A 26320-nucleotide genomic window follows, 5' to 3' on the forward strand; every position below is an offset into this window, starting at 1 on the left:
AATATATCAGCGCGCAGGCGCGGAATAAACTGTTCTCCCTCGCCTACCTGCTCACGGTGTAGACACACAGCATTGAGGCTCCGGAAGTCGGGGCATGTGTATTCTGTTTTACCTTTGGCCTGTAGAGCTCTCCTGGCCTCAGTAACTCTACGCCTCCGAAGTCAGCACAGTGACTTGAGCGAATCTGCAAGCTTGAAGTGTCTCCCATGCTGCCTGATGACTTTCCGGGATGTCTACGTTCGCCGTGCTCGCCTAGACCCCACTCATTCATCAAACCCCTAACTCAGGTGGGGCCGGGCCCTGCGGGAACTACAATTCCCATGAAACACTGCGACCACGCAAGCGTGTCAGCTCGCGCTTCTATACTTTGTTCCATTGGCTGGCCGACTGGACCTGGAATCCTGATTGGCCCATGGCCTGAGGCGACAGATTCCGGAAAGGGGAAGAGCAGCCAATATGGCGGCGGAGCGCGGCGCGGGGCAGCAACAGTCGCAGGAGATGATGGAGGGTGAGCGGCCCCTGTGGGCGACCGGGGAGCGGCGAGCTGGGGGCTGGGCGGGCACGGCCTCTAGTCGGATCGGAATTCGGCCTTCGGCCACAGCCACGAAGCTCTGACAGCTGCCAACATGGCTGGGCAGTGCCGGGGAGGCTCGGAGACGGGAACCCGGCCCGAGATCGGTAGCGGCCAGAAGGACCATACCCCGGGGAACAACGTGGCGCGAGCCCGCCCAGGGGGATTGGCGAGAAAGCCGTGGCTATAGGAACCTGGTCTTAAAGCTCCGAGATTGACAGGCGAGGGGGCAGGGAAACTGAGGCTTCAGGCGTGGGGACTGTAAAGTCCAGTTTGTTCACGCGGCATGGATGGAAAAGAGTCTGCTCTGGAAGCGAATGGGTTGTGGCAGAGGGTCGGGTAAAAAAGAGCTCCGGAAATTGATTTTACAAGGCGTTGTCTTATTTTTCTGTAGTCTCGAAAAGACTATATTCAACTTTCTTCCTTCACTGTGTTGGATTATGTCATCGTATACATGTGTAAATACACATGTAACACATGTATATGCTTTTGTATACAGTTGTGTAGATACGTGGTCGTTACATGCATGCATGTATGTGAGTGTATGTATTCACACAGACTTGTACATATGTACATGTACTTGCCCCACCCGCTGTAGCATTAGGCGAATCTTAAAAGCCTTTGAAAGACTCCTCTACTTCGGTGAGGATCGCTCACTTCTGGAAGATCACTCACTTTTCGGGGAAGAGTGCTAGGAAAGAGAGTTGCAGAGCAAGGGACAGGGATGTGGAAGAGAAGAGTGGTGAGTTTGAGAGCAGTGATCCCTTTCTGAGATGGGCCCTGAAAAATGACTAGACGTCACCCAGCCTGGGGTCACATGGGGAAGACCAGTATCATTCCAGAGAAAGGAAACCCAGTCAAAAGCAAAGGCGTATGGAAACATGACCTAAATAAAGTCATGCAATGGGGAGTGAGGAGAGCCAGCAAGGCTGCCCAGAGAAGTTCTTAGAGAGACTTGAAGGGAGTCATCCTAGAGGTCTTTTGTTTCTAACCTTTGACTCTTTCTTAAGTGAGGAAATGCTTCTTCTGTCCCCCTCTTCCCTCCTCCAGTACACCTCTCCCCTCCCTCCTCAGTAAAGGGCAAATACAAAAGCCAAGCTTTTCCTCTCTTCCACTCCCACACATGTCATTACCAGCTGGCACTTAGGTTTCTATGGCCCTATGTCTTTTTGGAGATTCGGAGGGTGGGAGTGTTGTTTGGTTTGGTTTGAGAGCCTGGTTTGGTTTGGCCTTGTTGTTGTTTTGTTTTGTTTTTAAAGACGGCCTGTGCGGACCAGGCAGAGCATGTTTTGCTACCTTCTCTATCACTGCTAATACCTTTACTCAAGCCTTCCTCCTCTTGATAGAGTTCATTGCCTTTTTGCTAGCCTGTTATACCCAGAGCCTCACAGTCACATTCTTGCACACTACCTCAGGCTCTGGAAGCTTTCTACTGCCCTGAGGATACAGGCACAGGGTGCACCCACTCTCCCTTCTATCCTCTGGCTCCTCCTGAGGGAGGTACAGAGCCTCATTTCCCTAACCCCAGATCACAGGCTGTCCTCTTGGTAACTCATAAATTGTCCTACATGCCATAGGCATGAGCTACTACTGTTGTGCCCTTTCTCATTTGGTCCTGAAAGGGGAGGGTACTCTACTAACTCTTCTACAGAGATGAATATCAAGGTTTAGAAAGGATGATCATTTGCCAAAGCCACATCTCATTGCTGCTTTGTTCATAACTCGAAATCTGTTTATTTACTCCAAAAACACTTTGCATTGTTAACTCTGCCCTGTGGTGGTTTAACACCAGCAGTTTGCTGGGAGCATCTGGCATTTTTGAGACCATCTCATTTTCATTCATTCTGCCCACTGTCTGATTTTAGCTGGTCTTGATTTCTTTTGGAATGTGGGGCCTGAAAATTGAACCAGTTTCCTTGGCCAAATGGATAGTGAGACATCAATGAGGGTATGTGGCAGAAGGGTTCCTCTTGTGGTGGACATAACGTCAGATGTGAGAGCCGCCTGGAAGGAACTTCAGTATCTGGTGTCAATAGTGTTCCCAATCGTAGATGATCCAGATTTCAGAACACTTGTCAATTCTTGACAAGCTCTTAGAGGGGAAGGATGACATATTAATTGTCTTCATGTGACCTCCCAGTTCCTGTCCCTGTATCTTAAATATTATTGGATGTGGAAGACATTCAAATGTTCATAAAATGAGTTCAGCTATTTTAGAAAAAAGTCTTGCTGACTTACAACTGTTGTTAATCTCTTTTGTGTTCCTCAAATTGTCACATGAAGTAGATGTGAATTGTCACTGATGTGTGTGGGTTCAGTTGACAGGCGTGTTGAATCTGAAGAATCAGGTGATGAGGAAGGGAAGAAGCATGGCGGTGGCATCGTGGCAGACCTCAGCCAGCAGAGCCTGAAGGATGGGGTAGAACGGGGCGCAGAAGATCCGGAAGGTACTGGGTTTAGTCACTTTGAACTCACCCAGCAGGGCAAGGGTGCTGTTGAAGAGTACTGCTTCTTTGTACACGGTGTCTCCTCATGGCAGTAGTGGTTTTCCTCAAAGGGTCCCCATAGATTGGGCAAGTGGGGATGCTGGCAGAGGGCTGCCTCAGCAAGTGACGGAGTTAGATTTATGAGTACAGTGGGTCATTTCTGCTGAAGGGACAGTTCCACTACTGATGATGTGTCACCTAGAACAGAGCCAGAAAGTGACTTTTTAACCCTTTCCTCAGAATAACAATTTGAAGAGCGCATGGCTGAGTAGTACTCTGCTTCTGTATCCTGCCGCAGTGACAAGGAATCATTTCTAATCCAACTTCAACATTGCTTCTCTGAGACAGGGTCTCACTGTCTAACCCTGATTGGTCTTGAAACCATTATGTGGACCAGTCAGGCCTCCAACTCAGAAATCTACCTGCCTCTGCCTCCTGAGTGCTAGGATTGAGGGTGTGTGCCACCATGACCACATCCACCTCAATGTTTGTATGGTCTGAGCGTCCCCTGTCCCAGCACAGATGTTGGATAGGAAGTCACTCCATTTGTATGGTCTGAGCGTCCTCTGTCCCAGCACAGATGTAGGATAGGAAGTCACTCCATTTGTATGGTCTGAGCGTCCCCTGTCCCAGCACAGATGTAGGATAGGAAGTCACTCCATTTGTATGGTCTGAGCGTCCCCTGTCCCAGCACATATGTAGGTTAGGAAGTCACTTCATCTGGAATGAACAGCTTCCTTCCTCTGGTGGTTTTATGACCTCCTCAGCAGTGACCCATGCTTAAGTGTTTGCGTAGAAAACTAGTTTCCGTGGAAAAGAATAGAGAAGACATGAACACAGAAAACTGTACGAGCTGAATTGTTAAGTTCAAAAAATATGGTATTTAATTAAAAATGAGTGTTTAGTTTTACCTGCTTAAAAAGAAAACGCCATTAGCATTGAGGATCTCTTTTAGCAGCAGGCTTGAGGGGAAACTCTGCCTCTTACATTTTCCAGATCTGTGTGGATTTATCAGGTATTCATAATTATGCATTACCTTTATAAAAATAAATTTGAAGAAACATAGCTACTTTTTAAAATAGCATTGTGCACTGTGTGCCAGCAAAGATGATTGGTAACTATGGTAACCAAATTTTAAGGCAAAAGGAGATTACCACAAAAGTACCTACCACAGTTAGTTTGGAACTTCGGAGCTGATGTCTGGAGGTGATGTGGGTGGATAAAGCAAACGGGCCCTGTCACCATTTGACAGTCACTGAAGGGCTGAGGTCTGTGCCACTGAAATATTAGGCAACCCTAAAAGACTTGGAACATAGAACAGTCTGATCCTGGGCTCTGTTTCCTGGCTAATAATGTTATTGTGATGGGACATTCATTGTAAGAGGACTCTACTGTGTGAAAGATGAGGAGAATAAAAGCCCAGTGCCAGCAAGAGAGCCCTACTGCAAGGCAGGCTGATTGGGCTAGAGCCCAGCGTGCTTACAGTCCAGCTTGCTTACCTCCAGATGATAGAACATGTAGTAATTCTCTGGGAACATGAATTTCCAGTCCTCAGAGAAACTGGGACTGCTCATAATTTTTTTCCCTAAGTTTCAGCAAAACATGTTTAAATATGTCAGTCATTACCTCCCTGTATTAACCTTGTGTGTATGTGTGTACTTGTTAACATCAGTGAAGTGTATGTGTGTGCAGGCATGTATATGAGTATGTGTGCATGCAAATGGCAAAAGGCAGTCTCAGGGGTTGTTCCTCGGGCACCGTTGGCCTTGGCTCTCACTGGCCTGGAAATTGCTATTTAGGCTGAGCTGACTGCAGCAAACCAGCGTGCTCCGTCCTCTCAGGTGCTGGGATTACAAGTGCACCACCTTGCTCAGTGTTTTCTGTGGGTTCCACAGCTCGAACTCAGGTCCTGTGCTTGCATAAACACTTCACTAACTAAGCTGTCCCCCTACCCACCTACCCCCAACACCAATTTTATTTGTTTTTTATTGCTAGGGCTTGAATTCAAGACCTGAAACACCTGTGTTATGTCCCCAAACTCAGTCTAAAACACAACTTTGATACATTCAGAAGTTCCCGTTGATAACCTTGTTCTGGATTAACCTGGTATTTCAACAGGAAACTTGGGGCTGTGAACCACATATTCTAAGGGGCCTAGGATAGCCCCAGTCCCATCTTCCAGCTCAGTGCCACTGCCAATTGTGACTACGTTTAGTCTTACAGTATCTGACTTGGATGGCAGTGACCTGGCCTCGTTGCCTTCATTGTAATGCCTCTCTTTCAACAACTGAGCTTGCAGACAGTGAGCTACTGCTGTCTTTTGAGAATAAGAGGACTCTTGTAATGCCTTCTTGGTTTTATCTAGTTCCTTTTATTTAACACTAGGTTGGTCAGTATCCTATAAATTATGGGTAAACTATAGAAAACAACATATTTTAATTGGGTACTGTTGATTGTTGTAAAAAAGACATCATGGAAAGTCAGTGAAGTTAATTCAGCCTTGTAGGGCCAGTTCTTTGTTAAGCTGGTTCCCTGTGCATATTCCTCTCTGAGACCTGCAACGAAGAAGCAAGCTGACCAGCACATAGTATGCTAATGTTTGGAGGAGCCATGGGCTGATGTGTAAGGATGTGTGATGTGTCGAGGGCGTGTACTGGCTCCACTGCAGATGCAAGTGTTTGTTTGCTCTAGGAAAGAAACAGGAAAAAACGGGGATAGGGGGAAAATAGTAGTGATAAGAAGGTCAAGGAAATAGAGGAAAGAGGGAAAGAGAGGGGAAGAGAGAGAAAAGATCAAAGGGAGAGTGAGTGTGTACTCCCATGTTCTGGGACAGAATGAAAAGTTTAGACTCAAAAAACAAAAATAAGGGGTTGGGGATTTAGCTCAGTGGTAGAGCGCTTGCCTAGCAAGCGCAAGGCCCTGAATAAATAAATAAATAAATAAATAAATAAATAAATAAATAAATAAATAAATAAATGCATGCCTGTTTTCTTCCTGCAGTTTCAAGGTTAAAAAGAATCTTAAGAAAAACACCATGAAGCCATGAAGCTAGCAATGGTGGGACATATATCTGTCATCCCAGCACCTGGGAATCTGAAGCAGGAGGATGAAAAACTCAAAGGCCTAGGGCTGGAGAGATAACTTGATGTTTAAGAGCACTGGTAGCTCTTCCAGAGGATGGGGGGTTCAATTCCTAGCACCTATGTCTGCTAACAACCCTCTCGTAACTCTAATTCCAGGGAAAGCTAACACCCTCTTCTGGCCTCTACTGGCCTTGCAAGTGGTGAACTGGTACATATGTAGACAAAACACCCATGCACATAAAATAGATATAAAAAAAGTCCAAGACCAGCCTGAGCTACACAATGAGACTGTCTAAAAGGGGAAAGAGGGGCAGGCATCCAGTCAAAATAGATAGCTTTATTTGGATACCAACTGGTGCAAACTAAGGAAAGAAATTCTAAGACTATTGGAAAAAGTGGGTAATACTTCGGTAGTGGTGGGGGAAGCACTGTTATTCTCAAAGTGTTCTGGGGAATGTATGCACATGTATTTGCATGTAGTTCTCTCAACATCCTAATCGGGTTCTGGTGAAATGAAAATGAGGGGCTTGAATATGAGGCTCTTCACTACGGCAGGAAGCAGTTTATATCTGGCTCTTGGGTGGATGGTCTCATGAAATCCAAATAGGCTTTTCTGCTGGAATTAGTTCACCAGGCTTCCAGTTGAGAAGTATGCTTAAATTATTCACTAAAGCTCTTTGATCCTGTCTGTTGAGCTCTACTTCACTTTGTTTCCCTCTCTGTCAGAGAAGCATCTGTAGATGCTGGGCTCCTTTCCAGAGCAATAAAAGGCATATCCGAGAACATGTAATATACCCAGCGTGATCTGATTCAAGTGGCCGGATTTATTGCCACAAACAAACGGGAAAGAATACATGGGGGGATAGGCTACTGACAGCACACACTCCAGGGATTCCATGAAGGCGACAGCGTGATGGGGACGTGTTTCCCAGCAGTGACTAGGCTTAACTAAGACCACCAAGACTCAGGCAGCCACCCTCCTCCACCTTCCCACCAGGAGCATCAAGCTGGGATTCTTGGGAGATTCAGAGGCACACATGGACTTGGAGGCTTTGCTGTCACCCTTCTCATCTCTAGTGTCCCAGCATTTGATCTCTCATTTGTCCCAGCCGAACTTCTTCAGCCCTAGGGCAGAGGGGCGACTCTACTAAAACCTGTGGCCATTGACTCATAGAAACAGAGTTGTTCTTTTTCTTTCTTTGTAGAGGAGCATGAACTGGCAGTGGATATGGAAACCATCAGCCTGGACCGAGATGCAGAGGTAATGCTGCCTGCCTGACCTAGTCTCAGGGGGTGTCTCAGTCAGGTTCCTGTTCCTGCACAACATCAGGACCAAGAAGCAGTTGGGGAGGAAAGGGTTTATTCAGCTCACACTTCCACATTGCTGTTCATTACCAAAGGAAGTCAGGACTAGAACTCAAGCAGGTCAGGAAGCAGGAGCTGATGCAGGGGCCATGGAAGGATGTTGCTTACTGACTTGCTTCCCCTGGCTTGCTCAGCTTGCTCTCTTATAGAACCCAAGACCACCAGCCCAGGGACAGCACCACTCACAATGGGCTGGGTCCTCCCTCCTTGATCACTAATTGAGAAAATGCCTTACAGCTGGGTCTCATGAAGGCATTTCCTCAACTGAGACTCCTTTTTCTGTGATAACTCCAGCCTATGTCAAGTTGACACATAAAACTAGCCAGTATAGGGGGCATGGTTACAGAGGACCAAACCATCAACTAACCCCAAACCATCAGCTAATCAAACCATCAGCTAACCATCTTTTATAAAGATGATAAATTAGTAATTAGATCACCTAAGCCTCCCTTGATTGTGTTGGTTTCCTGTATCTTTACTATTTTAATACCAGGGAGAGAGAGAGAGAGAGAGAGAGAGAGAGAGAGTGGGATGGAGGGCGAGAGAGAGAGAGAGAGAGAGAGAGAGAGAGAGAGAGAGTGAGTGAGTGTCCAGTTGCTAGGGGACTGAATTCAGACTGACCACTAGGTCTGTTTTATATAAACTAAAACACTAAATCACAGCTAAACTGAAGAGTGTCTACCTGTCGACTTATGTTGCGTCATTGTCACCTGCCAGTCCCAAGTGGGTCTGCTTAGTGCCCCATCCTCTCCCTTGCCTCCCCATATGGCACTCCTAAGTTGCTCCTGGCTAGATCTCCAAGAACTCTGATGGACCTGAGAAAGATTCTTCTATGTTTCAGGATGTTGATCTGAATCACTATAGAATTGGAAAGATTGAAGGCTTTGAGGTGCTAAAGAAAGTGAAGGTGAGAGGGCTCGATCTGTCCTTGCACACAAGGTGACTTGGTAACATTACTCAAGTTGGGTATTATGCAGTCCTTGTTCCCATCCTGTGGGTGGTACTGGCCTCTTATGTCTGTTCTGAATGGGATAGGTATCTTCCTGTATTTGGGGCTCAAACCTGTTTGGGCTCTCAGGCTGCCTCAGTGAGCACTTGCACAGTCTCCTGTCCCCAGCTCACTGCAGTTAAATTTGCTTCTCAAAATGGAGCCCAGTAAAGGTTCCTTCAGCTTCTAGGACTTGGGTATACTCCAACCCTATTCAATGTCTCCCTACACAGGTGTGCTCAGCATGGGGTCAGCCTGGCTTCCCTTTGGGCCTGTACCTGTCCTCAAGTAGAGGAGGGTAACTCCAGCTTCCCACTCTCACTCCCCTGCCTCCTGAAGGCCAGCATAAACCAGCCCCTGGAGGGTGGCCCTGTGTTCTCCTGAGCCAATGCCAATTCCCTTCCTACCCTCCAGTCACTCTGCCTTCGTCAAAACTTAATTAAATGCATTGAGAACCTGGATGAACTTCAGAGTCTTCGAGAACTGGATCTCTATGATAATCAGATCAAGAAGATTGAGAATCTAGAGGCACTGACGGAATTGGAGTGAGTAGGGGAATCCAGAGGAGATAGGATGGGTTGGGTGGCCAGGTTCCTCAGAATGTACCCACTGCCCAGCTGTAGTCCTAATGGCTGCCTCTAGACCAGTCCTGTCCCGTGCTAGGGCTCCTAAGAGGGAGCAACAGCGTTGTACATGCCGTGAGCACTGAAGGCTCAACTAGGCTGCCCAGGTTCCATTCAGGAATAATGTCAGAGTCAGGAAAGAGGAACTTTAATCCATAACTCCTTTTAAACAACAGTGTCAGCAGCATTTCTGACTCAAGGAGCCAGCTTTACCCAGCTGTAGTCTTATCTGGGCTTCGCTTCTTTGCTGGTGCGGGGTCTCGGTTTTGTTTTTAAGCCCAGGCCGAGCTGAATCCTCTGTAGCTGATGATGATCTGAATCTTGAACTTCAGGCCTCCATCTCTCCAGCACTGGCCTTACACACATGCACCACCTCGCCCAGCTGCTTTGTGATTTTGGTTTGCTTCCGTTTTAGTCTAACACTGCTCAGGCGAACTAGTACAATGCATGGTACTAGGTTCTCCGTGGACACAGGCATAAATGAAACCTGGTTTCTGCTCCTAAGTAAGACCCTAGGAGACAGTGTCTGTGGCCTGCAAGTTGCCTTTACTGCCCTCCAAGCTCCAGGCAGCCTCACGATTCCATAAGATGGCAGCTCCAGTGGGAGGCAGTCAGTGAGCGGTGGTGCCACGGTCAGATCCCATCTCCTACTGACTCAAGATCTGGGGTCGGACACCCCTCTTACTGGGGTTCCGACTCTTATACAGACTGTGTTCATTCAAGACATATTTTGCTTCTTTCTAGGGTTCTAGACATTTCTTTTAATTTGCTGAGGAACATTGAAGGGATTGACAAACTGACACAGCTGAAAAAACTCTTCTTGGTCAACAATAAAATCAATAAAATTGAGAACATAAGCACCTTACAGCAACTGCAAATGTTAGAGCTGGGGTCTAACCGGATCCGGGTAGGTACTGGTCACACATACTATCTCTTGGGAACAGTTCTCTGGGCTCTGTGGATCTTCAGTGGTACACATACAGTATGTGCTTAGCTGAGTTTTCTCATGTTCTTATTGTTTAGAGGAAGCAGGGAAATATTTGTTAAGAAAAAATGCTAACTGGAAGCTATTATCAATAAGAACTGTGCTCACCAACTGGTCTAGTCTGGGAGTTAGCTTTCATTGGCCTTTCATTTATATCATAGTCCTGTGCCAAGCCGGTCCCAGTGCTCCATAAGGTAAGGCAGCCAAGCCCCCATCTGCATCTGAGAAGTGAGAAAGGTGGTCACTTACAGTGACCTGTCATGTGATAAGCAAGTATCCTGCTGCTCAGGTGCCCTAGAAAACAGGACTGGCCCTTCATCCTCTAAATGTGTCCTCTGGCAGGATTTGGTTTGCTGTGTCAGATCCATTTAAAAGTGAAACCATGGGTCAGAATGGAAATGAGAAGCTTGTTTGTTTGTTTGTTTGTTTGTTTGTTTGTTTGTTTGTTTGTTTGTTGAGACATTTCTATATATAGCCTTGGCTGTCCTGGAACTCACTTTGACCAGGCTGCTGGTTTTGAACTCAGAGATCCATCTTCCTCTGCCTCTTGCTGGGATAAACAGCTTGTGCCACCACACCCAGAACAGCAAAACCAGTTCTTTACCAGTTGACGAATAACTACTGGGAAAGTCCCTTCTATCTCAGGGTCATATAGGTGCTGGCCTTGGAGGAGGAGCTGCCGTGCAGAGAAGGGTGGAGTTCCCATGGGCTGACATGAGGGTTTGACATCCTGGTGTCATTGCTGTATGCCTGTCCTCACCCTTCTTGGTTAGTGGCTGAGGCCAGTATTTACAGGTCTGTGTCTGCCCACCCCATGTTTGGGGCTCCCACCACTTGGTTTTCAGAAGTACTATACCATGCACTGTGGCCTACCCTTGAGATTCTTCAAGAGCCTCAAGGGCACAGCGCCAGAGCTGAGACATGACTGCAGCAAGGAAGAGAAGTCCACAGTCCCAAAGGCTGTGTAGAGTAAAGTGCTACACAGGCCAGAGAAACCAGCCAGCCTCTGAGTTTTCAAACAGTCCCAGAGCTCTTTGAAAACATGAAAGTTGACCGGGTAGTAGGCATATACCTTCAGAGGCAGAGGCACGTGAATCTCCGAGCTTAAGGCCAGCCTGGTCTACAGAGCAAGCTCTAGGACCCCCAGGGCTACACAGTGAAACCCTGTCATAGAAAGAAATGAAGGAAGGAGTAAAGTTTGAGCCTGGGAGCAAACCCAGAGGCCAGTCTTCATCCTCCATCATCCCCTCCTTGTCCTTGTGTATATTAGAGAGTTCATTGAAAAGTCCCCAGCCCAGACATCACAGAGAAAGTCTTAGATTGTCTTGTGTTCTAGGCACCTTACTTGGTGTAGGTTTTGAGCCCATAGCAAACATTTAACTCGATGTTCCATCTGTTTGACAGGCAATTGAAAATATCGACACATTAACCAACCTGGAGAGTTTGTTTCTGGGGAAAAACAAAATTACAAAGCTTCAGAACCTGGATGCACTTAGCAACCTCACAGTCCTCAGTATGCAGGTACCGGACCTCACCAGCCCCAGCTTCTCATTCCCACAGGGCCACCCACCATCCCCAACCTGATTTTCTTCCCTTGGTATGTTTACAATGTGTACTGTTTACAGTCAGTAGGTGACAGAAATAATAGAATCCATAGGCTGTATAAACACAAACCCTCTAAACTAAAATCCCTTTTGTTTTTTACATAATTTATTTTTACTTTTAAGAATTTTATATTGAGAGCTGGAAGATGGCTCAGTGATTAAGAGCTGTTCTCCCCGAGGATCCAGGTTTGAGTCCCAGCACCCGCATGGCTGTTCACTCCAGTCCCAGGGAATCTGACACCTTCTTCTGTCCTCCATAGACACCAGTCATATATGTGATGGAACATAGGCAACACACATTCACAGTAAAACTTAATTTAAAAAACAATTTTTTATCCCTGGGCTGGAGAGGTGGTTCAGAAGTTAAGAGCACTGGATGCTCTCAGATAATCCCAGCACTCACATGGCAAATCACAAGTGTCTGTAACTGTAATCCCAGGGAACCCTGCTCTCTCTTCTGGTCTCCGAGGGCACCTGGCAAGCATGTGATGTGCAGACAGACTGGCAGGCAAAGGTTTATGCACAGAAAATAGGGAGGGAAAAGAATCTCATTCCATCCCTGTCCGTAATGAGTAACAGGTGGGCTGCAGGGCATCTTCAGAAGAGAGCTTACCCAGTGCTCAGGTGCCTGGTGAGTAGAAATGTAAAAGCCCTGACTATATATACAGTACAGAGTGCAGACCCTATGGAGAGACTCATGGGGGTTTTTTGTTTTCTTTACCTTCCTTCCTTCCTTTCTTTCTTTCTTTCTTTCTTTCTTTCTTTCTTTCCTTCCTTCCTTCCCTCTTTCTTTCTTTCTTCCTTTCTTTCTTTCTTTCTTTCTTTCTTTCTTTCTTTCTTTCTTTCTTTCTGTTTTTTAGACTGAGTCTCACCATATAGCTCTGGCTATCCTGTAAAATCAGGCTCTCCAACTTACAAGAGATCGTCTCTGCTTCCCACTCAGAGATCTCAGAGATGGGATTAAAGGCAGCACCACTGTCTGTGCCTGGTTCATGCTGAAATGTTTGTTGTTGGTTTTTAAGGTTTTGTTTTTGTTGGGGAGCAGTGGCTACAAATTAGTAGGATCAAACATTGAAGGGATGAAGGGAGATATAACTGGTGTGCTTGGGGTGCCTGGTTTGGTAGGACCCACTCACAGCCGTCGTGACAGAGGAAACTTCTTAGACTCTGAGTAGCACAAATGCCTTGCAGACTGCTTTGGAAGAAGCGTTCTTGAACTAGAATTGGGTTGTAAGATATTATAAAAGAAATGAATGATTTGTTTATAAAACAAAAATGTTGGGAGAGAGAGCCTGTTGCAGTAAATTCTCCAACCCAAATAAGCCCGTGCAAAGAAAACACAACTCGGTTAATATGAATACAGACAGCATCAGGGCAATTTATATCTGAGGGAGAAAAGGCTTTTAACTGAACAAAGGAGGGAATGTGGGCTGCCCTGGTGCTGTTTGTTTTTGATGCTACTTAAGCTTCCCCTAGAGGGGCTGCCTAGGACAGGAGTGAATCACTGTTCAGGTGACTTCATCAGAACCTTCTCCCCATTTTAACTTGTAAAATAAAGGTGATTGGGCAGGGGAAGGGAAGGTGGAGCTGAAGAGTTGGGGGGGAAGGGAGAGGGAGGGAGGTGGGGGAGAAGAGAGGAAGAGGAAATGGAAGGAAGATGGAACCGAAGCCCGTGGCCTGGAGAAACCACAAGTTTATAAGGGATCTCTTAGCTGAAGAATAGAGTAGTGTAGTGGTATAGATCTGCCCGATCTAGGCACGAAACTTGTATTCATATTAATTGAGTTGTGTTTTCTTTGCACGGGCTTATTTGGGTTGGAGAATTTACCTCAACAAGTGGCACCCCACATTGGGCACTACCTATTGTAAAAATATAAAAACGGCTTTCTTTTATCTTGCACTAGTAGGCACCAAAGTGGCACATGGCATCTGCCAGACATTTCTCTCAGTCAACAAAGCGTCTCACCCGCTAAGCTCCATCCCATCTCACACTGTCAATGACTACTCTCTGAGCCCAGCAGCAATCTCTCTACCCATCTAGTTCCCAGGACAGGTTGTTACTACGCCTGTCATACACATCCCAATTCCATGGCGGCCTGGTGCGTTCCACTACCATACACTCTCTTGAACTCATTTAAGTCACCACATGAAAGAACACACCATACAATAACCTCTAATCCAACTGATAAGACATAATTTGCTCATCTAGACAGCACAAAATCCTGTGCACACCCCTCCCTTAAAAATAATCATAACAACCTGTATCTATGCACCGAGAAGAATCTTACCATCTGCCACCCTGTTCTCCCAGCTCTTTCCTCCTCACTTCCCCCACTCTTCTCTTCTCTCTCCCTTCTAAAACCTCTGTTCCCACCCCCTTCCTTCTCGTGCAATGATAGGCCTCATTTTATTTTGTCTGCCTTCACCTACATAATAACATCAACCTACAGTGGCCCAATGAGTAAAGGTGCTTGTCACTAACCAGGCTTGATGACCTGGGTTCAGTTCCCCAGGTCCCATATAGTGAGTGGAGAGATGGATTTCTGCAAGATATGGCTCAGCAGTTAAGAGCACTGGCTGCTCTTTCAGAGGACCTGGGCCTCAGCACCCACATGGCAGCTCCAACACCCTCTTCTGGCCTCAGCACCAGGCAAACACATGGTGCACAGATGTACATGCAGACAGAACACCCATTCACAAAGAATAAAAGATGTTTTTACTATATTTTTGACATTGTAAAATTGATAGATTAATTCAGTGGTCTAGTGAGATGGCAGAGCAGGTAAAGACTCCTGCCACCGGAACTGACCACGTGATGGGAGGAGCAGACTGACACCTACCAGCTGTCCCCTGACATCATGTGCATGCCCACCATGGCATGAGCATGGGCACATACACACATAGGATACAAAAACATTTTTTAATCACTTCAAGTAAATATTCAGATATATCTTTAAAAAAAGTGAGATTTTCATATTTAAAAACCCCAATACAACATACCCGAAATGTTATCTTCTTCTCTATTTCCCATTCAGGAACATTTTAAATTTTTTATTTTATTGTTTTTATTTTGTGTGTGGATGTTTTGCCTGTATGTGTTACATCACATGTCTATCTGATGGTCTTAGAGGCCCAGAAAAAGGCACTGGATCCCCGGGACTGGAGTTGCAGATGACTGAGCAGCCATATGGATTCTGGGAATGGAACTCAGGTCCTCTGGATGAACATCCAGTGTTTGTAACCACTGGACTATTTCCACCCCACCCTACCCCTCAGCACATTTTAAATAAAATACCTACCTGTTCTTAGGATTTTCAGGATAAATAGGAAACTTCGTTTCTAAAGCCATTGTGTTTCTAAACTTCTGTGTAGCTGACAGCTCTTTCTTTTTCTTACTCTTTTACCATCTTTATGTGTGTGGTGTGAATATGCGTGTAGTCATGCATATGTGTGTGTGCATGCGGAGGCCCCAGATTAAAGTAGGGAATTATCCTTGTTCACTCTTCTACCTTATTCATAGAGTGGGTCTCTTAGTCAAACCAGAGCTAACTGATAGGACTTGTTTGCTGGCCATCTCGCTGTGGGGAGCTTCAGTCTCTGACCTTCCAAGGTTGGAATTACAGGCAAGCTGCCACACTCACCTGGCATTTTTGTGGGTTCTGGGAGTTCTCAAGCTTGAGTGGCAAATCTGCTCAGCCCCAAGGTTGACACTTCTTAACTGTTTTTACAGAGCAACCGGCTAACAAAGATCGAAGGTCTACAGAACTTGGTGAACCTTCGTGAACTATACCTCAGCCACAATGGCATCGAGGTTATCGAGGGCCTGGAGAACAATGTAAGAGCCAGTGGTCTGAGGGAAATAAAGGGAGGTGGAGAGGGAGGGGCTGGTGTTGGAGTTCATTGCCCTTTAGGCCTGGCCTAAGGTGGACACACTGCCTTCAGAATGTAAGCAAAGGGCCAACATGTCATATGCCTGTGGGTTTTCAACACAGGGATCACAGACACCCTCCTAGGGCAGCTCACTGCACATCCACTGACTACTCTGTCTAGGCCTTTGGGTGATTTGTGTCACACAGATGGCTAACACAGGTATCATCAGCTCTGTCCTTCCCATTCATCCTGGCCACTGAGCTTCCTGCCCTGCCTCAGCCTCCTCCAGCCTGTGAAGGCCATAGGATGAGCTCAGCTCTGCTGCTAAGAGGGAAGAGTGTGTCTCTTGTTCCCCTGTCTGCCTCCTGGAATCCAGAAGCCTAAAGGCTTCTTCCTCTTCCTCTTTTCCTCCTCCTCCTCTTCCTCTTCCTCTCCCTCCTCCTCCTCCTCCCACCCACCTGCAGCTTCCCTTCAGGAAGACCCTCACACTTACAGTTGCCTTGGCCTTACCTGTTTTTCCTCCAAGTATGATTCAAGACAAATAAAATATTTTTTCTTGTTCAATTTTACTGGAATTGTTTTGTTTTCTTTAGGGGGAACATTTTTATTTGGTTGGTTTGTTCTGATAAATTGTCCCCAAGTGCAGCAAGATTGGTGTCAGGCTCTTGCTCTTGGAAGTGAAGCATCATCCCTCAGACCCTAACACAGGTTCCCCTGCCCTTTGTGCCTCAGTCAGGGCTGGGTTATGTCAGTTGTATCATTCTGGAGGAAAACCAGTGTTTTGGGTTTTAACATCATATATACAAGAATTTTCAGAAAAGCTAAAACTTGTCTTTGACAATTTGGTAACCTTCCTTTAAAATAAATTAAAGATTTATGCAGTGTGTGAAGCCAGGTGTGATAGCACACACCTGTAATCATAGCACTTGCATGGTGAAAACAGAAGAATCAGAAGTTCAAGGCCTTGCCCATGCATAAGACATGTCACAGGGACCAAGTAACATACGAAGGTGGCATTCTAATACATATGGACTCATTGCTGTTGGCATGTGTGCCTCTGTGCTTGTGTGATACTTTTGTAGGATTGGAGGCAGGAAGGGTGTTACTGTGGAACCTTCAAGGGACTGGGAAGCCACAGATGTGACACTTTTTAATCAACAGCTACTGGCTATGTTTGAATTTGTTCTTGTTTTGATTTCCATTAAAACTTGGAAAGACTTGGAATAAATACACCAGGAATGCAGTAGAAGACAGGGACCATGAATCTAAGTGCTGGGGAGGCCTTGAAGTAAGAAAGGGAAGGAATAGTAAGTAGGATCCCAGCCACTGCAAGATTCCATGGAGTCTAGGGGGGGGAGATCCCAGTTTCTTTTTTTTTTTTCTTTTCTTTTTTTGGAGCTGGGGACCGAACCCAGGGCGGAGGAAATCCCAGTTTCTTAACACATAGTGGCAAGCAGTGTAAGCTATGGTAAAGTTAATCTTGACTATGAAATTGTTCCTCTGTTGAACCTTAAAACTATAAACTTGAGGGGTTGGGGATTTAGCTCAGCGGTAGAGCGCTTGCCCAGCGAGTGCAAGCCCTGGGTTCGGTCCCCAGCTCGAAAAAAAAAAAAAAAAAAAAAAAAAACTATAAACTTGAAACCAGTTACCCAAGCTGAGCTGATATGTTTCAGACAACATCTGACATGCACTTTAGAGCATATCATAAAACTCAGTGTTGTAAACTAGATGGTGGTAACACATGGCAGTACTCAGGAGACAGAGGCAGGCAGATCTCTGAGTTTGAGACTAGCCTGATCTACAGAGCTAGTTCCAGGACAGTCAGGCTACCCAGAGAAATCCTGTCTCAAAAAAAAAAAAGAAAAGAAAAGACAGACAGACAGAGAAAGAGTGCACACTGCTGTGTCTTGCAGGTATCCACAAACATTCCTCTGTTGCTAAGGTTATACTTGCCCTTGTTGCAATCATTCCTTCTAAGTCCCAGCAGTTCTCAACATGGCCTTTCTTCAATACCTAGGCCTTCCTGGCATTGCCCCAGGTAGCTTTGTCCCAGACAGGAAGGTCTGTTATTCCCACCTCCTCTGTGCCTGGTGTATCTTCGCCTACTGAAGAGAGGAGCTCCACTGTAGGGTAATCTGGCACTGTGTATTTCCTCAGTAAATAAAGACATGCTACCACGATAGTCCTTCATTCCTTCAAAGCGCAGGATCACTGCCCTTCCCAGACTACAAGAGGAGCAGGGGTCTCACTGGGGTCCTCTGTGGTTTTGAGACCCTCAGACTGACAGAAATTTCAGAGACACTGAGAGCCTCATGAGGTTTTGAGCAGAAACAATGAAATCAGGTCCAGCTGGGGAAACTCAGGAAGTGGGTAGGTGGCATCAACCTGAGACTCATCAAGGCCAACCCAGGCAGAGAAGGTGTCTGGCCTGCAGCCTGCAGCTCAGCTCAGCTCCACACTGTTGCATGTGCTTGCATGCTGCTCTGGAACTCTAATAATAAGGAAATATTTTCTTATTTTAGAACAAACTCACCATGTTGGATATTGCATCAAATAGAATAAAAAAGATTGAGAATATCAGCCATCTGACAGAACTGCAAGAATTCTGGGTAAGTTCTAATCTTCTCTGGCTCAGTGAGTCCCGTTGAGCAAACCATGTGCATCAGTGCAAGCCTGGCAGCCTGGATGCTCAGTGAACCGTGCATGTGTTCTGGGGATCAGACTCAAGTTATTAGCAAGTATTTTAACCATTGAACTTTCTGAACATCCCCACCTTCACATTTTTGAGTACAGTATGATAAGTATGTTTTTTTTTTCTTTTGAGTAAGATCTTCCTTTGTAGCCCTGACCATTCTGGAACTCTCTGTGTAGACCAGGCTGACATCCAGTGTAGACACAGGGATCCACCTGCCTTCACCTCTCAAATACTGGGATTAAAGGCTTGCACCACCATGTACAGCTGAGCTTTTTAAATCTGTAAATTTATAGTTTTTGTGAAATACAAGAAAAAAAAGAAAAGAAAAAAAACAAGTTTATTTCCCTCTGAAATTGTTCTAGTCCTTCCCAACTCTTAATTTCTTGTAAAACTGTAAGTATGCATGTGCGAGTCCTTTGGTAAGAAGATCATAGCACGCCTGTTACTCATCCCACTCCTGTCCTCAGGTTCTGCTCTGGCTGAGCCTCAGTTCCCATGGTTCCTATTGCTCTGTCTTCAAGATCTTGTTTTCCCTCTGCAGTACTCAGTCTGCTGTTAAGCTCATTAATTAACTACTTACATTTTAAAGGACTTACATATTTATTTGTGTTTATATGTTTTTATAGTACATATGTGGCACAGAAGCAGGAAGAGGGTATCTGTGCCCTCCTCTGTTGTCTTTTGCCTATTTATTTAAGGCAGAGTTTCTACCTGAACCTGAGTCTGGCCTTTTCTCACTCAGTTAGACTGGAAACTAGCAAGCCCCATCGATCCCCTGGTCTCTTCCTCCTTTGGAGTTGGGGTTAGGTAACACCCAGGATAACTGACTTGTTACTTAGGGTATGGGCGCCATTCTTATGCAGCAAGCACTCTTAATGCTGAGCCACCTCCCAGCCCTTGCTACCTCTCTTCTCAGTATAACTGACAAAGACCACATAAGAGAGGACGGGTTTGGGGGAAGGGGGTTGTTTATTTGTTTGCTTGGGGTTTTTTTGTTTTGTTTTGTTTTGTTTGTCTCAGAGTTTAAAGGAGCACAGTCTGTCATGACAACAGGAACATGCTGATAGACTCTGGACCCTTCATATCTGGGAAGGCTAGGAAGAAAGAAGAGAGGGTCTGATGGTATTGTTTTTCACCTTTTTATTCAGTCCAAAGTTCTAGCTGGAGGGACGATGCTACCCACATTCGGGGTAGGGATTCCTTCCTTTGGAAATCCCCTCAGGACACCCCCAGAGGTCTATCTCCTAAGTGATTCTAAATCCAGTTGCACTGACAATGAAGGTGGCCATCATGCTTGTGCAGTGGATTTGTGTTAATAGTTGTATTTTCAGCTTCTTGAGAACATAGTGTTAAGATTTTTTTAGTTGCGTGTATGTATCTATGTCTGAGTATGAATTAGGCACACATGAGCACCTGTGCTCATGGAGGCCAGAAGATGGTATTGGCTTCCTGGAGCTGAAGTTTTAGGGGATATGAGCCACCTGCTAGGACCCAAGTTCAGACCTGAGTCATGGCTCCAGGCTATATGTTGTTTTTCATAGATTGGATTTCTCTTCTCATTAGATTTTTGTTTCTTGTCATCCCTTCTTTGTACGGCTAGTAACTTCTTGTGTGTTGAATGTTATAAAACTAACCAGTTGCATGTCTGCATGCTACTTAGAATGTCCAGTTATAATCTGGACCTAGGAGGGATGGCACAGGACCCCAGGGGTCCACTCCTATCCCTTCCCCTTGCCACACTGGCAAAGTAGACATCATGCTTTCTAAAATCTAGAGCAGGAAAGGAAAGCCTGGTATGTCAGTCTGGTTGCTGCTGACACCCCCTCTGACAGCAGACACCACCAGCAAATGAATGGATCATTTGCTTCTCTTCTCTGCATTGCCTATGCTGGCCTCACCCACTGGGCCTCTCAAGACTGCTACTCTGAAGAGTGGAGCAGACACCAGCCTTGGTTCTCCTATCACCCTACATCCTTCCTGGTGGCTTTCGCTTCTTCTACTTCTACTGTGCACCTCAGGAGTGCTCCAGCATTGAGTGTTCACTTCCTCTCTCCTTGGCAGCCCTGTTCAGTCTCACAGATTTAAATGTCACCACTCTGCTCCTGGCAGCCAAGTTTCTCTTCCTGGCTCAGGGTCTTCCTACATCCAGCTGTCTACTCTTGTGCTGAGCCATCACCCAAATAGGACAAGTCCAAGCGTGAGATCATGGGTTGTCCCCACAGTCCCTCCACTTGGCTCAACCTCAGTGGACAGTGACTATCCTTCCAGATCCTCAGACCAGCAGTCTTGGCATCCCCTATACGTTGCCTTTCCATGAACCAGATCCACTCTAACATTTAAATGCATTTAAATCTCTGCCTTCAAAATATATCCCAACCCCATGTCCTTCCCACCTTTGCCGCTGCCACCAGCATCCTTTCCCTGTACTGTCCGGATGGCCTTCTGACTTGGAACTCTGCATGTACTGTTCAGATAAGATCCTCGTGCTTGATTTGTCTGTACATATACTAAATTTTGAACAATACAGAGATTAGCATGGCTCCTGTGCGAGGATGACACACAAATTTATGAAAGATTCCATATTTTATTGTGTATGAGTTAATAAATAGATAGAAACTAGAGGAAAAAACATAGAGACCCTCCTGGAACAAAACCTGCATTTAGGAATAGAAGTCAGATTTCCCCAAGATTCCCTCAGTGCCTCTCACTGCTCTGTTGTCGATCCTCTCTCTGCCTTTTCCCACAAACATCATCACTCTGCCCAATCCCCAATTTCCTCAGGGCGTCACACATGATAGGGCCTCACAAATCATCGGTACAAAAGCGTCACTCCCAGGACCTATCCTGACCAGGTGCTTCAAAACCAAAGAATGCGCCTTGTCACACCCTGTGGACAGTGGAGTCCCAGGGCAAGTGCCCAAGAAGCTCTTAAATGGAAAGTAATCATGGGTCTTGAGATGCCCCCTCTACTGCATTCTCAGTCATGACCTTTACCCTGGCAGCAGTCCTCTGCTTCCCTTCTGTTTAACATGCACACTGTCCGTGTTTTCCACACATACAGACATGTGTGTCACCTTAGATTATGTTCCGTCCAGCTCTGGCCGTGGTAAGTTCTCAGAGTAGAGAGGTTACTTTCTCAGGCGTGATAACCCTGCTGCTTCCTGCAGTTGTTTGATGCAGATCCTGCAACCTGGAGTATCTACAGACACGACTTTTGACTCTATGTGGGCAGAATGAGGCTGCAGTCAGAGTCCAGAGTTTGAAGCTAGACTGGCCCTTCTGTTTGGGCTGCTGACCTAGCAGCTTGCCCTGACATTGCTTCTGTTCTATCTTCAGACCCCTAAGCACAGTAGACTACATCCACCCTAAGAGGCCTGAGTATCAAAGTGCACGCCGCTCTAAGCTACAGTTAGGGGATCGTGTTAGTGCTAAGTCAGCCATGCTACCTACATCACAGAAAGTAGCACACTCAACTGATTAGTAGTGATTTTTCTCTGTTCCATAGAACAAGCCTTTGGTTAAAGATTTTCCAGCATACCACAGGTCCACGCCTAGGTGGGTGCCCTTCCCAAGTCTCTGCCTCAGCACTTAGTCAGACTGGAAAATGGGTTTACACAGTTTTATTTGGTACTGTAGGTTCTCATCCAGGGTAGCTTCGTCTCAGGAATTGATCCCAACCTGAAGTGACATGCATCCATTGGACAGATGGAAGTCAGTCAGCTCAGTCTCATCTTGGTGGCACACTTGAGAAGGGAGGGCACTCTCCTGTCAGGCTCACCCTTCCAGATGGGCTGGCAAAGGTGAAACTGAGTCCTGCAGCTGAGGACTCAGCCCACTGCAGGGTCCAGGGCTCCTCACCTGCCGTTGACAGTGTTGTTCAGCTCTGGGTGGTCTGTACACACTGACAGTGGAAACATCTCAGAAACACCCCACAGAGGCGATCTCAGAGTCATGCTTAGAGTAGAGCAGCCTCAAGTTAGCTGTGTTATAGTCAACGAGGCCTCAGCCTTGGCAGCCGTTGGTGAGCTCAGGTGTGTAGGGAAAGTAGCCAAAGAAGCCTTAAGTTTGAGGCCGGCCTGAGGGCTGGGACATGTGCAGTCAGCATTGCTTCAGCTCTTTAATGAACTTAGTTGCAGCAGTCTGACTCCAGTTACTGTGAGAGCAGGAATAGTTTCTCACAGTGCTGCAGGAAGTGCTGAGTGCTGATGGAAGGAGAGTGCTGTGAGAGACTGGGCTAAGACGGTAGTGATTTAATGACTCCTGTCTCATGTCTGAGACCCTGTAACATAGGGGCCAGAACTGATCACTGATGGCTTTTTCCACGTTTTCCCTCAGATGAATGACAACCTCCTGGAGAGTTGGAGTGACCTTGATGAGCTGAAGGGTGCCAGGAGTCTGGAGACTGTGTATCTGGAGCGTAACCCCCTGCAGAAGGATCCACAGTACCGGCGGAAGGTCATGCTGGCCCTACCCTCTGTGCGGCAGATCGACGCCACGTTCGTCAGGTTCTGAGCCCTTCTTGCGCCTCACCTGGTCCCTCTCCTCAAAAGAACTTCCCAGCCACGGTTTTTTAATCTACCTATTGCTCCTGACGTCGTCACTCTACCAACAGTCACAACCCAATGGCAATAATCAGGCACTGGCACTACCCGGCCTGTGATACTTCACACCATTTGGAGATGCCAACACTATTAAACCTTGCCACGCGGTCTTCCTGGTGAATCGCTGACAGTTATTGTAGCCATGGAGAGAATGCAGGACATGTTACAGTCACTTGCCCCTCCTGTTTCTATGTCCTTAGCTTGGTGGGCACTCTGGGCCGCCCCGGCAGACCTTCAAGTCGGTTTGCAAGGTTTAAGTAGTCATGACCTACAACAGCACACTGGATAGTCTTTCAAACCAATTTTGGAAAGAAAAAAATTTTTTCTTTGCCAATTTTGAAAAGAAAAGATTATACTTTTTCTTTTTTGGAGTAAAGATGGTCCAGTGTGGGAAGCTATAATCCCTGGTGCCCTTCCCACATGAGGGAGGCTGAGCACAGCACACTGGGCACCATGTGACCTTATTCCCGCTTGGTAAAAGCCGAGATATGGAGAGCTTCATTCCGTATCACCCAGCTATGTGGACCTAAGTGATATCAGAAACGTACATGTCTGAGCTCTCGGCCACTGGGCACTAGTCACATGGCTCCTGCACTCACCCCTCATCCTCTGGCTGTATGTAGATGAAATGTCTCTGAGCAAACTCTAGGGTGTAAATCTGATGCTGCAAGAGCATTGTCCTCCCTCTGCGCCTCAGACTTCCTTCCATACAGTAAGCACTAACTATGGTCACCAAAGACCCGAGCTTCCAGGGTTCTAGTTCTGTACTGTCCCAGATGGGGCCGCTAACTGCCACATGTAGCAATTACTATTCATATTTAATCCATTGGATCTATTCATCTCTTCATTTGTGCTCACACTTCATCTGCTCAGAGGCCACATATCATGGAAGGCATCTATTTCTGCCATCATAGAAGGTTCTGGAAAACACTGCTCTAGACTGTGTTTAGTAGTAGGGGGAATGGCTTGCATTGAGCTGTGAAGCATGTGACCAAGTGTCCAAGCTAACCAGTTAGCCAACTGCCCAGGAGTTTGTAATGTCAGAATGCTTTCATGGATTTAACATCCGTTTCTGATTCTAATTCTCACCAAAATAAACCGTATGATCTGGATCTGTGCACCATCTCCCTAACAAGAAGTAAGCTCTTAGCATGGACCATTGGGCGGAGCAGCATGCAGCCCTGAGAACATTGTGCCATATCCCTGGGATTGTACCAAGCACCATTCATGTCAGAGCAAAAGAAAAACACCTTAGACACACAAGGACTGAAATGTAGGTGTCCTTGCTGCAGTCACTCATAGGAGGCCCACACCTGCATGTGGCTTCTGTAGAGCGAGACATAATGTAGAGGGAGCAACAGGCAGCAGAGCCTCAGAGCCGCTCAAGGGTGTCCCTGCAGCATTCAGTTGTGGGAGAGCCCTGCCAGGTAAATGGAATGGATGAGGGAATATCTCCAAATGAATTGAAATTCTGGAATTAGGAAAAAATGTCAAAAAATTATTCCTTAAAACAGGAAGAATCTCCAGAATCTAGAAATGGCTGAAAGTTCTCAGTTATGATCGGTAGAAAATGCCCCTGAAAATCTTGACAAATGCAGGGCAGAAGTAAAACCACTGCTCTTATAGAAGAGCATGCATGCAAAGGTCTGAAATCCAGGACTACTGACACTTCACCAGGAAGGCTTTGTCTCAGGAATGAATCCAGGGGTGGCTAGGAGCAGGCAGGACGGCCTGGGGTGCAGGCCTATAATCCTGTTTTCTCGTCTTCTCTGGAGGCTGAGGGAAGAGGATGAAGGTTTAAGGCATGCCTTAGCTACAGTGAAACTGAGGCCAGCCTCAGCAACCTAGTGAAACCCTATCAGAAAGTAACGATGGGGCTGGGAGGGTAGCTGAAGAATAGAACACCTGCCTAGCGTTTAGAAGACCCTGGGTTCAATTCCTAACACAGGAGGAGGCAATGTAAGCAGAACCAGAATTTACATAAATCACCACTCAAAGCAGTAAAAGAAAAAAAAAAACCATCAATCAGTTGTATATATCCCTGGATTTCTTTTCAGGGAAAAACATTATTATTATTATTATTATTATTATTATTATTAGCATTAGCATTAGCTCGATGCATGATGTCTGTGTGTGGGTGTGGGCACATATGTGCTGTGGTGCAGCATGATGACAGACTTGTAGTGTTTTCTCCTTCTCATGTGGGTTCTAGGAATTGAACTAGGTTGTCAGGCTTGTGCTGCAGTTTGCCATCTCATTGGTTCTGTATTCCTGGACTCTAGCATTTTTATTTCTTTATAAATAAAAAGATATCTTAAAGCTGGTAGTCTGATAGACTTGAGCTGTGGGAAAAGGCAGGCCAGTGGGTAAGAAAGTTCGCTCTGCAAACCTGGGAACCTGAGTTCAAATCCCCATCTCCCACGTAAAAACTGAGCAAGGTTGCAATCCTATATATAACCCTAGGAGAAGAAGCCAGCTCGGTGGCAAAGTGTGTGCTTAGTATATGAAGGCCCTGATACCATTGCCAAGGGTTGGGGGATTATTGAAAGTGAAGGCAATTTCTCCATTGGGCTACACACTATTATTTTTTATTGTCACTGTGATAGAATACCTTGAGGAACCAGGAAGGAAGGGTTTAGTCTGACCCATGGTTCAGTGGATATAGTGCCAGCATGAGTAGCTTCCCACTGCAACAGTGAGAACTAACATGTACAGCCAAGAGGCTAAGACCCAACCAGGGGTCTCCTGTCAGTGGCCCACTGCCAGCTAGCTTCCGTGTCCTAAAGGTTCTACAACCTTCCAAGATAGCACCACCAACAGGGGACCACATAGTCAAATGGGTAAACCTCTGGTTACATTTTGCGTTCCAGCATTAACACACACAACACAGTGCAGGAGGGCACACACAAGCTACCACACTGCATTTCATCAAATCTGAACACCATGAATTGTAAGATACTGTTACTTTATGAACACTCAGGAAACCTTCCCAAATAGTTGTGCCTCTAGACCTACCTTAGTTGTAGAACATATGCTCGGTCCAGAGATATCGAAATGTGGAAAATAAATCAAACTATATAAATGCTAGCACTAAAAACTGCACTGAAATAGAAATGTTTTGTTCAGAAAGCAAGCAAACATATTGACACAAGGAATGTTTACAGCAGGCAGGCAGCAGATCTGTTGTGTAGGTTAAGTAACTGGTGAAGCATAGAACACTTGGATAGAAATTATTTTCACTTTTTCCCCAAGGAAAGAAAAGCAGTGAGACGTATTAGCTACCTGATAAAAGAACCATCATTAAGAAAAAGGGCCCCTCTGACCAAAAGTCACATTAAAAACAATCAGTAAAGTAGAAGTTACCCTATGTGTGAGAGGTCATGATTTAATGTATGGGGTACCTGCAGTCCAATAAAAAAGTCAGGCCATCCAGATAGCTTAAAAGGTAA

The 26320-nt window shown here is 46.0% G+C and overlaps 1 protein-coding gene and 1 non-coding gene across 3 annotated transcripts; both read left to right on the forward strand.

Annotated features, from left to right (window-relative positions):
• The first annotated feature begins 398 nt into the window (after positions 1-398).
• On the forward strand, positions 399-26233 carry Ppp1r7 (protein phosphatase 1 regulatory subunit 7). 2 transcript variants are annotated; one of them, XM_032901671.1, is made up of 10 exons: positions 399-508; positions 2890-3018; positions 7346-7401; positions 8347-8412; positions 8908-9038; positions 9861-10023; positions 11506-11622; positions 15436-15540; positions 18098-18184; positions 22606-26233. In XM_032901671.1, the coding sequence occupies exons 1-10, from the start codon at positions 457-459 to the stop codon at positions 22780-22782; spliced, it is 1083 nt and encodes a 360-aa protein (XP_032757562.1). In that variant the 5' UTR covers positions 399-456; the 3' UTR covers positions 22783-26233. The 2 variants fall into 2 exon arrangements, with proteins under 2 accessions (XP_032757562.1, XP_032757563.1); XM_032901672.1 differs by lacking the exons at positions 18098-18184; positions 22606-26233 and adding an exon at positions 15782-15917.
• On the forward strand, positions 20754-20857 carry LOC116899762. The gene has a single exon (XR_004387776.1). It is a non-coding gene; the product is annotated as a U6 spliceosomal RNA (small nuclear RNA).
• Positions 26234-26320: the final 87 nt, after the last annotated feature.

Source organism: Rattus rattus, chromosome 4 (assembly GCF_011064425.1).
Source record: "Rattus rattus isolate New Zealand chromosome 4, Rrattus_CSIRO_v1, whole genome shotgun sequence".
Lineage (NCBI taxonomy): Eukaryota > Metazoa > Chordata > Mammalia > Rodentia > Muridae > Rattus > Rattus rattus.